Consider the following 12,952-nt stretch of genomic DNA (forward strand, 5'->3'; position numbering starts at 1 on the left):
CTTAAAACACGGTGATGTCCTTTACTAGAACTCTAGCTGCTTATCCTTGCATTTGTAATGCATAGCGGGTGAGGTGTAGTAGTTCACGGAAACAGGTCAATGAAATGACACTGTTCACCTTTGCAAGTGGAAATCAATTTAGGTGCACCTAGATCTCAGAAGCACAGTTGATTTTGTTGGGAATATATTTCGCTGTCGATTTTTGCTACTCTTCTGCCCGACCGGCAAGATTTTCTATAATTAGCTCCCGGATCGAGTCACTTCAACTATTCATCCATAGGTTCCTGACAAAAACGAGTGGAGAGTTCTAGCCATGTGTGTATTACCATGGCGTGAACGCCAAACACCAACTTGCATGCTTTTATACACACCAGATCCGATTGTGCCTAAGGATCCTACCAATCAGCTCCAGGTCAAGGCTTTGAGCTCTCCAATACCGTTCCTCTCTGTCTCAGTGCCCAATCGCTTTTCATCATGTTCTGTCCAATACGAACATCTCTCTTCAATTAAAAGCCCTCTGGATTCCACTTGTTCTTTCACTGGAATGGTTTGCTCAGCAATGCCATAATGTACTCTATGACATGCTATATACTCCCTCCCAGCTGGAGCGCACTAGAGGAGGATGAATTGGAGCACAGCTGCATCAGTCCAGGCATCGTTGCACTTTATTCAACGTACACCTTCCAGCCCACCAGCATTGCCCCTGGGCCTGCATGGATCAAATATGTTTATGCAGATAAACTAATCTATACAAATGTGGGTGCTATAAAACATCCCTTCCCCACAAAATGGTCTCTAAATAGCCTCTGTCCTGCCAATAAAGAAAGACTAGTACCGTTTTGTAGTTTTTCTTTAATTCACCCCAGGAATGCGGTCTGGACCTCAATATATCCTAGCTTTGTATATGCCCCTTCTTCCATCTACAACCATACTCAATGTCGGAAGACCCTGCCTGCTAACCGAAGGCGTGCCATCAGATCTCACTATGCGCTGCACATCAATTCTTTGAGTGAAATTCAAGTTGTACTGCCAAATATTTGCACTGGTGCAAGTAGCATTACAGGGAAAATTACTAGTACAAAAAGTATTCTTTCAACGCATTTGTGCACCCGGGCAGTGTTTGCCCCAATCCTAGTTCTTTACCCTGATGCTATAGTGCATTGAAATAATGCTTTTGCACTACTTGAACTAGTGCTTTTTTGCAGTTGCAACCGTGAACAGTTTATGTAGCATGACCCTGCATGTCTATTGTTTGTAATCCAGAGTACAACTTCCAGGTGAGGATTTTTGATTGATCTTTAGAATTCTAAATCTTCTCGATTACCCACAGACACTCTTGTCTACCTTAAACCACACTCGCCGGATGTTAACATGAGAGACAGCTCTGCTACTACACAACATATTGGCCCACCTGAGCCAGAGCAATGATTTACCAATGGTGACAAATTCTTGTAATAAATTACATTTTGGGCATATTTCAACATATACATTAAAATACAGAGAGAGGATTTGACAATAGTACTGTATAGGTTCCCACACAAGAGTAGAGGTTACTTGACTTGCACAAGGTGCCGCCACCCATAAGTCGCGATTCTTACGTTTGAGCAAAGAAATGTATGTGGTGTTGTAGAGGCCATTTTGGAGTGTGAATTCCTTTTGTCTTGTGACAGCGTATCGAGTATGGAGACAGTGAGTTGGCATTTGAAGTGAGAAACACTTTAAAAAGGGTGTTCTGGGAACTATATTGTACTCATCATGGAACCCTCTGTGCTGTTACAGGAATCCAATGTGGCGTGTTGAGGTGTGTGTACAGTAGACTGTGCATGCATGCTGCTGGAACCACCGTGCCACACGAAAAATATGCATAACTGGATCTGTTCACTAGTGTGCTTCAGAGTACACCAAGATGGAATATTGAGTGTGATAAGCAGTTGCACCAATAGGTGTATGTAGTAAAGTTTAAGTGGCCAACAGAGAAGTCCACTGGTAGAATATGTGGGGAAATGTGCTAGCTAGTTGAAGGGGGGAAAAAAAAAAAACCTGCTTCCCAGTCAGTGTTTTTTCCCACCAATGTAATTACGGGTTACCCAGAAGTGCTATTGTGGCAGATGCCCCGGGGACAGGAATCAGTAAACTGGCAGTCAGACATGCAAGTCCATTTTGCTACCGCAATTGTAAACATCAAGGGCTGTATCACAGAAACTTTGCAGCAGTGCAAGAGCAATTTTGCACAGCATTTGCACTAGTGCAGAAATTATCATAGTACAAATATGGATTAAGTGCACATTTTTACTCTGAAGCACATACCATCCAAAATATGATTGCATCTGTGCAACATTTCCATACTACAGACTATGGATCGGCCAGTTTGTCAGTGACCTAGTCTGTTCATTAATAGGGTGCGAGGCACCGAGAGACTCATTTGTGATGGGCCAAACTAGCATTGGGGCTCAAAACGTGGGTGTCCTGGTTTAAGTGCCAATGACAAGTAATGGTCAATTGTTGCTCCCTGGACACAAAAGAGAAAACTTCAGACTTTATGATCTCACATTAAAATGTGGAATATCAACAACCAGAAAACCCACCTCACAGTTAACTTTACTTTCAGACACCTTTTAATTAAAAAAAGAAAAGGAAAAAAAAACTTAATTCCAGAGTGCTCCCTGACATTTATGAAAATGGATAACTTTTTATTGACCTAAAAAAGTTTGTCCAGACACATTTTTCAAAAACATGTTTAAAAGGTTTGTACCGTAAATTATAGCTACTTATATCATTCATTCAACAACCGTGGCTCACTTTCTAGCAGAAAAAACAATGTTCCCATTGTGTTCAAAAGAAAGGACGGAGAAGGCATTTTCTAATCACATATTGTGGGCCAGGTCACCTCAGGACAGAGGGTGATTGCTGCGTGTGGGCAATGTATAGATGAACTGGGTCCTTGTGCGCATGCTAGTTTCCCTGTGCGCCCCTATACTTCAGATACAAAGGATACTGAATGCGTCCAAAAAGCCATAACCCCCCAATGCGGTGCACGCAATTTAATCAGAAGTGTGGCCAAGTGCATCTTATGTGAAATGTAAGCACTATGACGTATGCTTGTGTCTCAAAGGCTTCCAACTCACCTCAGGACCAGTCACGGGGTCGGGGAACCGCAACCTTCGAATGTCCAGATGTTTTTGACTACAACTCCCATCTTCCAGCATAGTCTATAGCAAGGGATCATGGGAATCGTTATCCAAAACATGTGGGGGGCGGGAGGGCAAAGGTTCCAGACCCCTGCGCTAGGCGCACGATTGGGAGCTTGTAAAGTTTCATTTTGTTGTGCCCAAGGTTGCTTTGTGGGTAATAGGTGGCTTCACATGAATTGATGTTGAAAGTGATTGTTAGCACAATATTGCAATTCGCATACAACAATTCAGCAAGCGACAATCCATTTCACATTTGGAACTCACAACATAATGTCCGCTGTAACACATAGAACTTCCCATTGAAATGCGGCCATCTTTCTTCTAAACCTTTGAACATGTTTGTTTTTGGTCACAGCATGTTCCGTTTTTGTAGGCTCAACACCAGAGGAAAGCATCCGAGAAACCGATACAACAATAAACGATGAGGAGGCATGGATGTAGATCGGAAAATAAAATAAGGCCCAACTGTACGCTGTTTTGCGTTTCCAAAAGAGCTGGACGGATATACTGCGCAAGAGAAGAACGTACCGTAGTCTGTTCGATATCATTCGTGGTTGTATGTTCAGTCAGAAGATGGTTGTGAATACAGGTGTAGCCATGTTTTTGTTCGAAGATAAAGGAGAACTCAATGGAGGGGATTGTGCATTTGTAAAGTACAACCAATGGTTCAAAAGTGAATGAACTTATTGGTCAGTGTGGGTCCCGCTGGCGTTCCTTGTTTCCCCCGGCGTACTTTTGTAACAATCCCGAAAACTGTTGACTGGCAGTTGCCAATCTCTCTCAATTCGGTGTTGGGCCCGCAAATGTTTTTGACTTCAAAAATAAGTTAAGGAATTGGGAAGAAGACACGTGAAGGTTTGCGCTCTTCAGAGAGCTGTAGCCCCTCCCCCACCCCCTCTCGACTGGTACCCATGACTGTCATTCCCTTTCGTCTCTCTGCAGTGCGGGAGTTGAGGTTTTGCAGATTGGCTCAGTCCTGTGTATTCTGAGGGAGCTGGCGTGAGGCTAATGCTCTCTGCGCTAGCGACTGCTGTTCTTGATGGCTTCTTTCGCTGCGATGATCAACGGAGTCAGGCTGGAAAGGGGCTTGGCTAGTTTTAAAAATGAATGCTGGGAAAGAAGAGAAAGAAAGGAAATTTCAATCACACTTCAACTGAACAACTTTCTTTTCCCTAACCAAAGAGTTCAGGTGGTGAGAAATCATAAAATGCTTTAGAGTTACCACTGGAGATCATCAAAGCGATAGCTACATGGATGTTGGAAGGGCATGGCCGGTAACGCCATGACAGCTCTAGGGTGCAAGGCCTGAGTGAATGAAGGGCCTAACAAGGGCTCAGGGTTGTTACTGGCTCGAACCACATAGCCATAGCTATCGCTATTAACAGACTAGGGTACTCCTCCAATAGCTTTTTATTTTAAGGGGAAATGCGGCCACAACTGTCATGCACGTGCCCAATTCCCATGGGAAAAAAAGATGGCAGCAATAGAAATAGAAAAGGCACTATGTTACTTTCTATTGTCATTAAAGCCATCAGTAAGGATGTGGCAGTCAGAGCATCAGGTAAGTGGATGGTACAAGATGGGGGCACAAACTTTAGAGAAGGCAGAAGGGTGTAGATTATGGAGGTGGTGAATGAAGGGAACCAGGGCTGAGGACCAAAAAGAAGATGCTGAACACCTTGGGGAGGTGCACAGGTGGCCGCAAGTCCCCGGGCATCACTGATTGATTCTGCTTACATTCCTTGACATCTACCTGTGTGGATGCTTCCCTTTCCACCGGGCGCTAGTGTGTCATACAATACTATTATATAAAGGATCACCACATGTATTTTCCAATTTTTGCGGAGACATGAAACATGTTATTGAGATATATCATGTTGCAAGATTTCTAATTGTTCTCAGCTATGATCAATTTAAGCACTGCCAACCAAGGTTATGTCCTTATCATAGGACAATTACCTGCCCTCCAATTATAGTCCAAGGCAAAATGGAGATCCATAAATTGGGGGCAGCACAATTATCCCAATGATAATGGCCCTCTGAAAATTATTAGGCTATTAGCATCAGAGAGTAAGATAATCTGTTTGCCCACTGGGTAACCTGCTTATGAACCAAACACTTCATTCAGCATGCAGACATGTAATACAGAGTGTAAAAGCTTTGGTGGAGCCCACTAAAAGAGATCTGCAATGAAAGCCATTCTCCTATGTAAAATATTAATTGCATACCTCGGTGTGTCACACTAGTGACCGGGCACGGGGGAGCCTGGGAAACTTAGAAGGAAAACCACAGCAATTATAAAGCCAACAACATTGTATTTATAAATGCAGGTACTTTCGTTTTGAGTCTCCCGTGCTCCTCCAAGCCGGAAGCGCACGGGAGACTCAAAACAGTGCGGTTGTATTTATGATTGCAGTGGTTTTCTTTCTAAGTTTCCCGTGTTCCCAAGACTCAGGGGAGCTCGGGAAACTTAGAAAGAACACCACAGCAATCATAAATACAACGCTATTTATGATTGCTGTGGTTTGCATAAAGAAAGTAACAATAAATGCACTTATCCGCAGCAGCCTTCTGCCTGCATTCTCTGCTCTCCACGTCCCCGGCACTAATGAAGCAAAAGCTGCTGTAATAAAAGCTACCAGCAGCTGGCTTTTGCTTCTTTACTGCCGCAAGTGCAGAGATTAACTCGAACACAGGAGGCTCGTCCATTTCACAAAATGGACGCCTCCTAATTTTACATAGGAACTTTCAATAAAAAAGATGTTTATTAAATATTTTTTATTATTGCAAATGTTTTAAGACCAAAAATATTTGTGCGCACTATTCCTTTAATTTCCCTCCAGTGCAGCGTTCCCCATCCTTGGGTGTATAAGGATGGCACACAAAACAATCTGTTAGTGGAAAGTAGAGGTTTATCTTAAAATTCTCCTCCACCATCTAGAAAATGTGGATGGCACTGGTGAGATTTACCTGTAAAAGCTCCTTGGCTGACCCTCGCCTGTCCACATCCATTTCAAGACAACGATTCAGAAAGTCTCGAAAAACTGAAGACAACCTCTCAGGATTCTGGAGTTCAGGGGTTCCATTGGTAGCTATGAGATATAATGCCTGTAAACAAAAACAAAATGTTTTATTGTGGCTGCCCAGCACATGCGGATTGTGAAAGACGTCACATTGACTTAGAATAATAAAAAAACATGTGATGTATAATATGCCCAAACCAAGCATGCTGCAATTCTGAATATAATCAGTGAACTTGGAATGCAAGATTGCCTCATGGTACTGTCTGCCTTCTCAGCCGCTAAGCAGCGGGAGGCCAACATCTTGCCTCCCAGGGCAAAGGCCTATGGTCGCCCGCCTGCAAGTAGCCACCCTTCTCTAACCCCTCCACCCAATACTTGCAGCACCACCTACCTTACCTGACCCTGCATCTACTCGTCTTCTCTCCTCCAGCCAAATGTCCCGCCCCTTCTCCTCTGCAGCAAAGGCAATCATGGAACTGGAGACAGGACTATGTGTAGTTTCCTCCTCCCTGTTTTCCAAGGCGGACATTTCATCATGTGTTTTTTTTTGTTAAATTGAAAAACTACAACTGCACCGTTTCTCAACTTAAAAAAAGAAGCTATTAGCAGATGCTGTGGTGCCAATAGCAATAAACCGCTCAGTCAGAGGTGTTAACAGTTAGGTAACAGCTCTATGACCCACTTGTTAAGGCCCTCACTTCTCTCTACCTGGAACCTGGGCCGTGGGCAATTAGCTGAACTTGTCGGGACTTATTCCTTAAATAGAATTAATCTGAGTAAATACCAAGAATGGTGATAATGTCCATCTTTTCACCAGAAGAAACAGAATACAGTATAGCTATAATATCGCAAAACGTATTGGCATGCCCTATTATAACATTGGAGAAGTACCTGATAAATGCATTGCTCTAATCATATAGCAATTACAGGTCAATTGTTTGTTTTGCATTATGCTTTCTTTGTGTACATAACCCTCTGAAAGCACAATTGCTGGTTTCTTTCCATATCCATCATTGTCTTTTTCGTTACACACTTACACACCCTGTTGAAGTGTTGAAATGTATCACTTCATGGAACTCATGACGCGATGCAAGGTGTTGAGAGCTTGTGGGAAGGCGAACGCGAGAGGCAGAGGAAAGGATGGTTGGAGTTGCCAGGAGAGCAGGGCACGCATTATCCCACTATACATGCTACATATAACTTAATTCAAGCGGTGACAATGAGCAAGCCCTACCTCCAATATAGTGGCTGGTTCAAAGAAAGAAGATGTCTGCTGCAACGGGTATAAGGTGAGCTGAACGAAAATCCCACCAAACAAACCGGTCAGAACATTGTTAATTAAGAGTCCTGCAACGGAAAAACTCCACTACAATACACCAGCACTAAAAGAGGGGGAAGACTTCAGAGGAAAGCACCCATTGAAACGTGTCAATCACTTGACGGGCGACCATTTACAAGGGCCAGGCTATGTAATGATGATGTGCATCTTATAGAAGCACTCCTCGTCCCAGTCAAAAGAATTGAAATAAAAAAAACAACATTAATACACGTGCAAACTGAATGCTCTATAGGTACTGACTATATGATGGTAACTGCATCAACTAAATAAAGTGTGCAACCACGACAACCTAAATCTCCTACCACCACAGCTGCCCACAGAGGTGGTGGAGACATGGCCATGCACAGTTCCCCCCCACCTACTGTGTTTTTAACGGAAGCTAGTGAGCCATCCCTTCAATGGAAAAGAAAGATGGCTAAAGGGTTTTGAACACTATGCCAATGTGGTTTGCAGCACAAACTACAGCGTGTACAGAACAAAAATCTCTATTCCTGCTTTGTCTAGGACTCGCTGGACAGGAAAAATTTGAAGACCTGCCAGAACTAACGACGGATGAGAGTGAAGATATGAATGAATTTGAAAAAGCCATAAAGAAGAGGAGTAACCATTATGAGAAGTAATTGAGCACAATTTTGGAAAGGTACAAGTTTGGTAAGGGCATACAAGAAGAGGGAGAAAGTGTTGAACAATATACGATGGAGTGAAGGAGTAGCAAGGTAAGAGAAAGGATGTGGGTGCAAGATGAGCCACCAGTAGAGACTGTTTTACGGGTAGACAAAGAAGAAAAATGTGTAAGGCCCTTGGCAGACAGAGTAAAGTAAATTTCAGTCAACCCTATACCTTGGTCTACGTCAAGCCATGTAATGAATCTGTAGCGTTGATAAAGAACCAAAATTGGAGAACAAGATGGAACAACAATAACAGAGATTTTAGGTACAACAATGAAGCTAGAGAAGCAATGGGTAGGAGCATTGGAAGAATATCAGATATGGAAGGTTGTGGCCAAAGTTAAAACACAAGAGGACGAAGAAGGGTCAGGTCCTGCTACAGGTGTGCAGTCCTTCCCATCTAGCCAACAGCCCAATGTGCCCAGCATTAAGAATGATATGCAGGATCTGCAGGGGGAGAGGACTAATTGGATTGGGGATGAAGAGATTGATGAAGGCGAGGAGTGTATCTGTGCTGTTGGGGATGAGGAAGAGGTGACAGATAGCCCAATGACAATTGTTCAAGTTAATGGCACTCCGATTAGAATAATGGCTGACTCGAGAAATAAATATACTCTTATCCCAGAAGGGGAGTGGAAAAGAATTTGTCCTAAATATCTGCATGAGGTAGAAATAAACCCCAAAGCATATGGAGGATGGATATTGATCTGATAGGGTGGTTCAAAGTGACCTTGTATTGTAAAGGGAGACACGCTGAAGGACGTGTTTATGTTTCAAAGACACCAAAGGCTCCTAAAAGTATGTCTCGATCCAAATGCTGATGCAGTGTTTATGGTTGAAGACTTGAAGCAGCACAAGAGTGTGATTGAAAATGACGTTATTAAAGAAGGGATTAGATGCCTAATGGGGTTCACACATCACATTGTATGGAAAGATGGATGCAAATGAGTTGAACAAAAGCTACACACCATACCATTATCCATGAGAGAAGAAGTAGATAAGCAAGGTATTATAGTGAGCATAGATGCCTCGGAATGGGTTTCATCCCTGGTGGTAGCGAGGAAGCCCTCAGATAAAGTCAGGTATGTGTGAAACTTCACCAACTGAAGAAATGTGTTATACCTGCAAGAGATGATTTCCACGATGGGCCCTGCAAAGTTATTTTCGACACTTGACTTTACCTCAGCATACCATCAGGTCAAGATGCACAAAGAATCTTGTCATCTTACAAAGTTGATCATACCGGAAGAGCTATATCAATATCGCATGATGCCATTTGGTCTAATTTCAGCCTCTTCACTTTTCCCAAAAGTTATTTACAAAATATTTGACGGAGACGAAGGTGTGATCATTTTCCAGGATGATATCTTGATTTACGCTAAAGACAAAGAGGAGCATGACAGAAGACTGGAAAGAATACTCAAAAACTGTCAAGTAAGGGTGACGCTCACTAAGGAAATGTCAAAAATGGATAGGAAAGAAATTGAGTATTTGGGTCCCGTGATTTCTAAGGAAGGCATTTCTCCAAAGAAGGAATTAGGCGGCACAATAGAGAAAATAGCCACACCCAATAGCAAAGATCATGTGAATATTTTTGGTGATGGATGAATATTATTCAAAGTTCATTAGAGGTTTTGCCAATCACAAAAGCTCCCTAGAAGTCTATTAAGATCAAACGTGCAACTTTCATGGAATGTGAACTGTGAGGAAGAGTTCCAGTATATCAAACAAGCTTTAGCAGCTGCACCAGCGTTGCAGAATTATAAAGGGGGTGACAAATTGTTATTTCCACAAATTCTAGCAATGCAGAGTTGGGTGCTGTACTTCACAAATTGAAGACAAAAAGGAGTATGTGACAGCATTCGCATCACGCCTATTGTAAGGGCCAGAGAAGGCCTATGCGTCCATTGAAAAAGAAGCTGTAGCAGTTAAGTGGGCCACTGAAAAGTTCAGGCGTTTCGTTTGGGGCACCAAATTTGAGCTGCATGCAGACGACAAGCTGTTTCGGGCAGAAGAAGATGGTGTGTGTCCAGACTACAGGAGTTTGACTTTACGATTCTGTATATTCCTGGTGTAAGGAACTACGCTGCTGATTGTCATGTAGAACTAAATCTAGAAGCTGGAAGTGACAAGGAGGAACAAGATGCAATTTGTGAAGTATGGGAGCCTGCAATTTCTAAACACGAGTGGTATGATGAAATAGAAAAAGACGGCAAAATATAGACTATAATTAAACATTTGTCGGAGGGACAATTGTGTAAAACCACAGCAAGAGAAGCAGGTGTTGAGGCATTATGGAACTTTAAAAATGAACTACATGGGTATGATGGCATTCTCATGAGGGGAGACAAACTGGAGAGAATAATATGCCTTCATCATGAAAGTCATCAAGGGATTGTAAAAAAAGAAGCATGTGCTAAGGAACAGTTATTGGTGGCCAGCGTGCAATAACCAGATTGAGAAGAGAGTATGGATTGTATCCTTTGCGCTAATAGTGGCAAGGTGTGTGTGTGTGAGTGAGACATGTCCAATGGCATTAATAGAAATACTAGAAAGACTGTGGGAGAAATTGGTGATTGATCTGCTTGGGCCGATACAGAGTGATGGGCGTCAGACATACTGCATAGTGGTTGTGGATGTTTTGACGAGGTGAGTGGAGGTGAAGATGAAACCTTATGTCACCACAAAAAGAATAACTGAGTTTTTGGCAGAGCTATTGGAGCGTGAGGGTTACCCGGGTGTCGTGCTCACTGATAATGGTTCACAATTTAAATCAAAAAAGATGGAAATGTATTTCGAAAATGAGAGCCACTGTCCATATGACAAGCACTATATACAAACCAATGGAATTGTAGAAAGGTACAAAAGAGTGATTAAGGAAGCTATCAGATGGCCAAGGTCCAACAGAAAGGAATGGAAGGAAGTGGTAATGAGGATGTTTGTTGCCCGTAGATTTACCCCACACTGCACCAAAGGCATTCCGCCATTTTAACACAGGGGAAGAAATGGTACACCAAGACTCTTTCCTGGCTGGATGGGTGATGTTTCAAGTATGGAGGTAAAGTTGAGTGGTGTAGAAGAGAGGATTAAAGAAAGTTAATTGAAGAATAAGGCAGCTCACGATTCAGGAGACAACGTGTTCCCCGGGTGGGAAGTTTGGTCAGAATCAAATTGCCCTGTGCAATGCAGAGTATTGATGGCTGACGCTAGTCTAAGCCCATTTTGAGGTGACGGAGGTGTTCAAGCATGCCCTGAGAACAGAAGATGGCAGGGTATGGAATATGGAAATGGTAATGGTGATGGAATCGAGGCTGGTTGAGGAGATGGGTAGGTTTAGAGATGTGGGAGGTGAGGTTGGTGGGAGAAGGGAGGTTGAGAGAGTTCGAAGAAAGTCCTTGTCAAATACACCAGATAGATCGCTGTCCACGTCTTTTATTTTAATTTTATTTTATTTGTTCATAGAGCGTTGGAGCCCATAGGCATCAGATCAGGGCGCACACAGACACACAAGACAACAGAAAGAAGGAAGACAGGACAGCAGTGAAGGATATAAGGTCACTAGGAGGATTTAAGCAAAAAGTGGTTTTCAGCAATTTCTTGAATGAAGGCAGGTTGGCCATTCCAGATTCTGGAGGAACCATTAGCAAATTATCTGACCAATGCTTTTGATTTCTGAAAGGGGGGGGCAGGAAACAAGATTGGTGTTAGTAGATCTCAATGCATACCAAGAGGTTGCTGACTTCAGGTAGCTAGGTGCCTTCCAATAAAGACACTTATGGAGCAGAATTACTGCCTTGAATTGACATGTAGCCAGTGCAATTCCCCATCAATGGTTTGAGATATGACACCCTCTCGGGACTTTAACAATTCGGACTGCATCATTTTGGATGATTTGTAGGCGTTGGATGCTTTTTTTATCTGCGCCAACTTAGAACGCATTACAGAAATCTAATCTTGATAGAATAGTAGCCCTAGCAATGGAGGCTGAGTTTTCCTTGTTTAGATGGGGGCGACGTTTATAAGAAGCTTGAGATGGTATGAGCAGTTCTTGGTTACTAGGTTCTCATGGGCTTCGGCACTCAGTGCACAATTTGTTTGAACACCAAGTGTTTTAACTTTTTCCCTAACGGGGATACAACAGTCCTGAATGGAGAAAGACTGACAGCAGTTAGGGAGTTTAGCCGTGGCTTGTGAGGAACCAAAGATAAGAAGCTCACAGTCTTGCCCTTGAAGCACACCCAGTTGTCTACCATCCAGGAATCTTTTTGAGAGTAGATGTTTTGGAGGAATTGGTTATCCTTGGTATAATCCCCCGAGAGCTCTAGGACCATCTGGGTTTCATCAGCGTAGTTGGTCCAAAAGACTTCAGAGTTTTCCAGGAGACTACAAAGAGAGAGGATGTATAGATTGAACAGTATGGGGGGGGGGGGGACATACAAGCACCATGGAGCACTCCACAGGTGGAGAGAATGGGGGTCTAATGGGGGGTCTGATGTAGCCTTCTCACAACAAACTCTAGATTTACTGCCAGTCAAGAAGGATAGTATACACTTACATGTTAGGGCAGAAAAATGACAGTGTCCCTGAAAATTGAACGCAGCTGAAAAGTCTGATAGCACCAAAAGGCCGGGTGTACCACGATCCATAATGCTGAGCATATGGCTCTGAAGATCGATGAGGGCAGTTTCAGTATTATGAGCGGGGCGGATACCTGATTGCCTGGGATGAAGA

The 12,952-nt window shown here is 43.1% G+C and overlaps 1 protein-coding gene across 4 annotated transcripts in view; it reads right to left on the reverse strand.

Moving 5' to 3' along the window:
* Window positions 1-2,597: 2,597 nt before the first annotated feature.
* The window catches only part of PAK3 (p21 (RAC1) activated kinase 3), a 460,078-nt gene continuing 449,723 nt past the window's right edge, over window positions 2,598-12,952 (reverse strand). For all 4 annotated transcript variants that reach the window (XM_069612611.1, XM_069612610.1, XM_069612609.1 and 1 more), the window contains 2 exons: window positions 6,162-6,299; window positions 2,598-4,301 (listed from right to left, as the gene is read on the reverse strand). In XM_069612611.1, the coding sequence (XP_069468712.1) occupies window positions 4,212-4,301; window positions 6,162-6,299 (228 nt within the window). In that variant the 3' untranslated portion in view covers window positions 2,598-4,211. The remainder of the gene's footprint in view (window positions 4,302-6,161; window positions 6,300-12,952) is intronic.

Source organism: Ambystoma mexicanum, chromosome 5p (genome assembly GCF_040938575.1).
Source record: "Ambystoma mexicanum isolate Mex_15411 chromosome 5p, UKY_AmexF1_1, whole genome shotgun sequence".
In the NCBI taxonomy this organism is placed as follows: Eukaryota; Metazoa; Chordata; class Amphibia; order Caudata; family Ambystomatidae; genus Ambystoma; species Ambystoma mexicanum.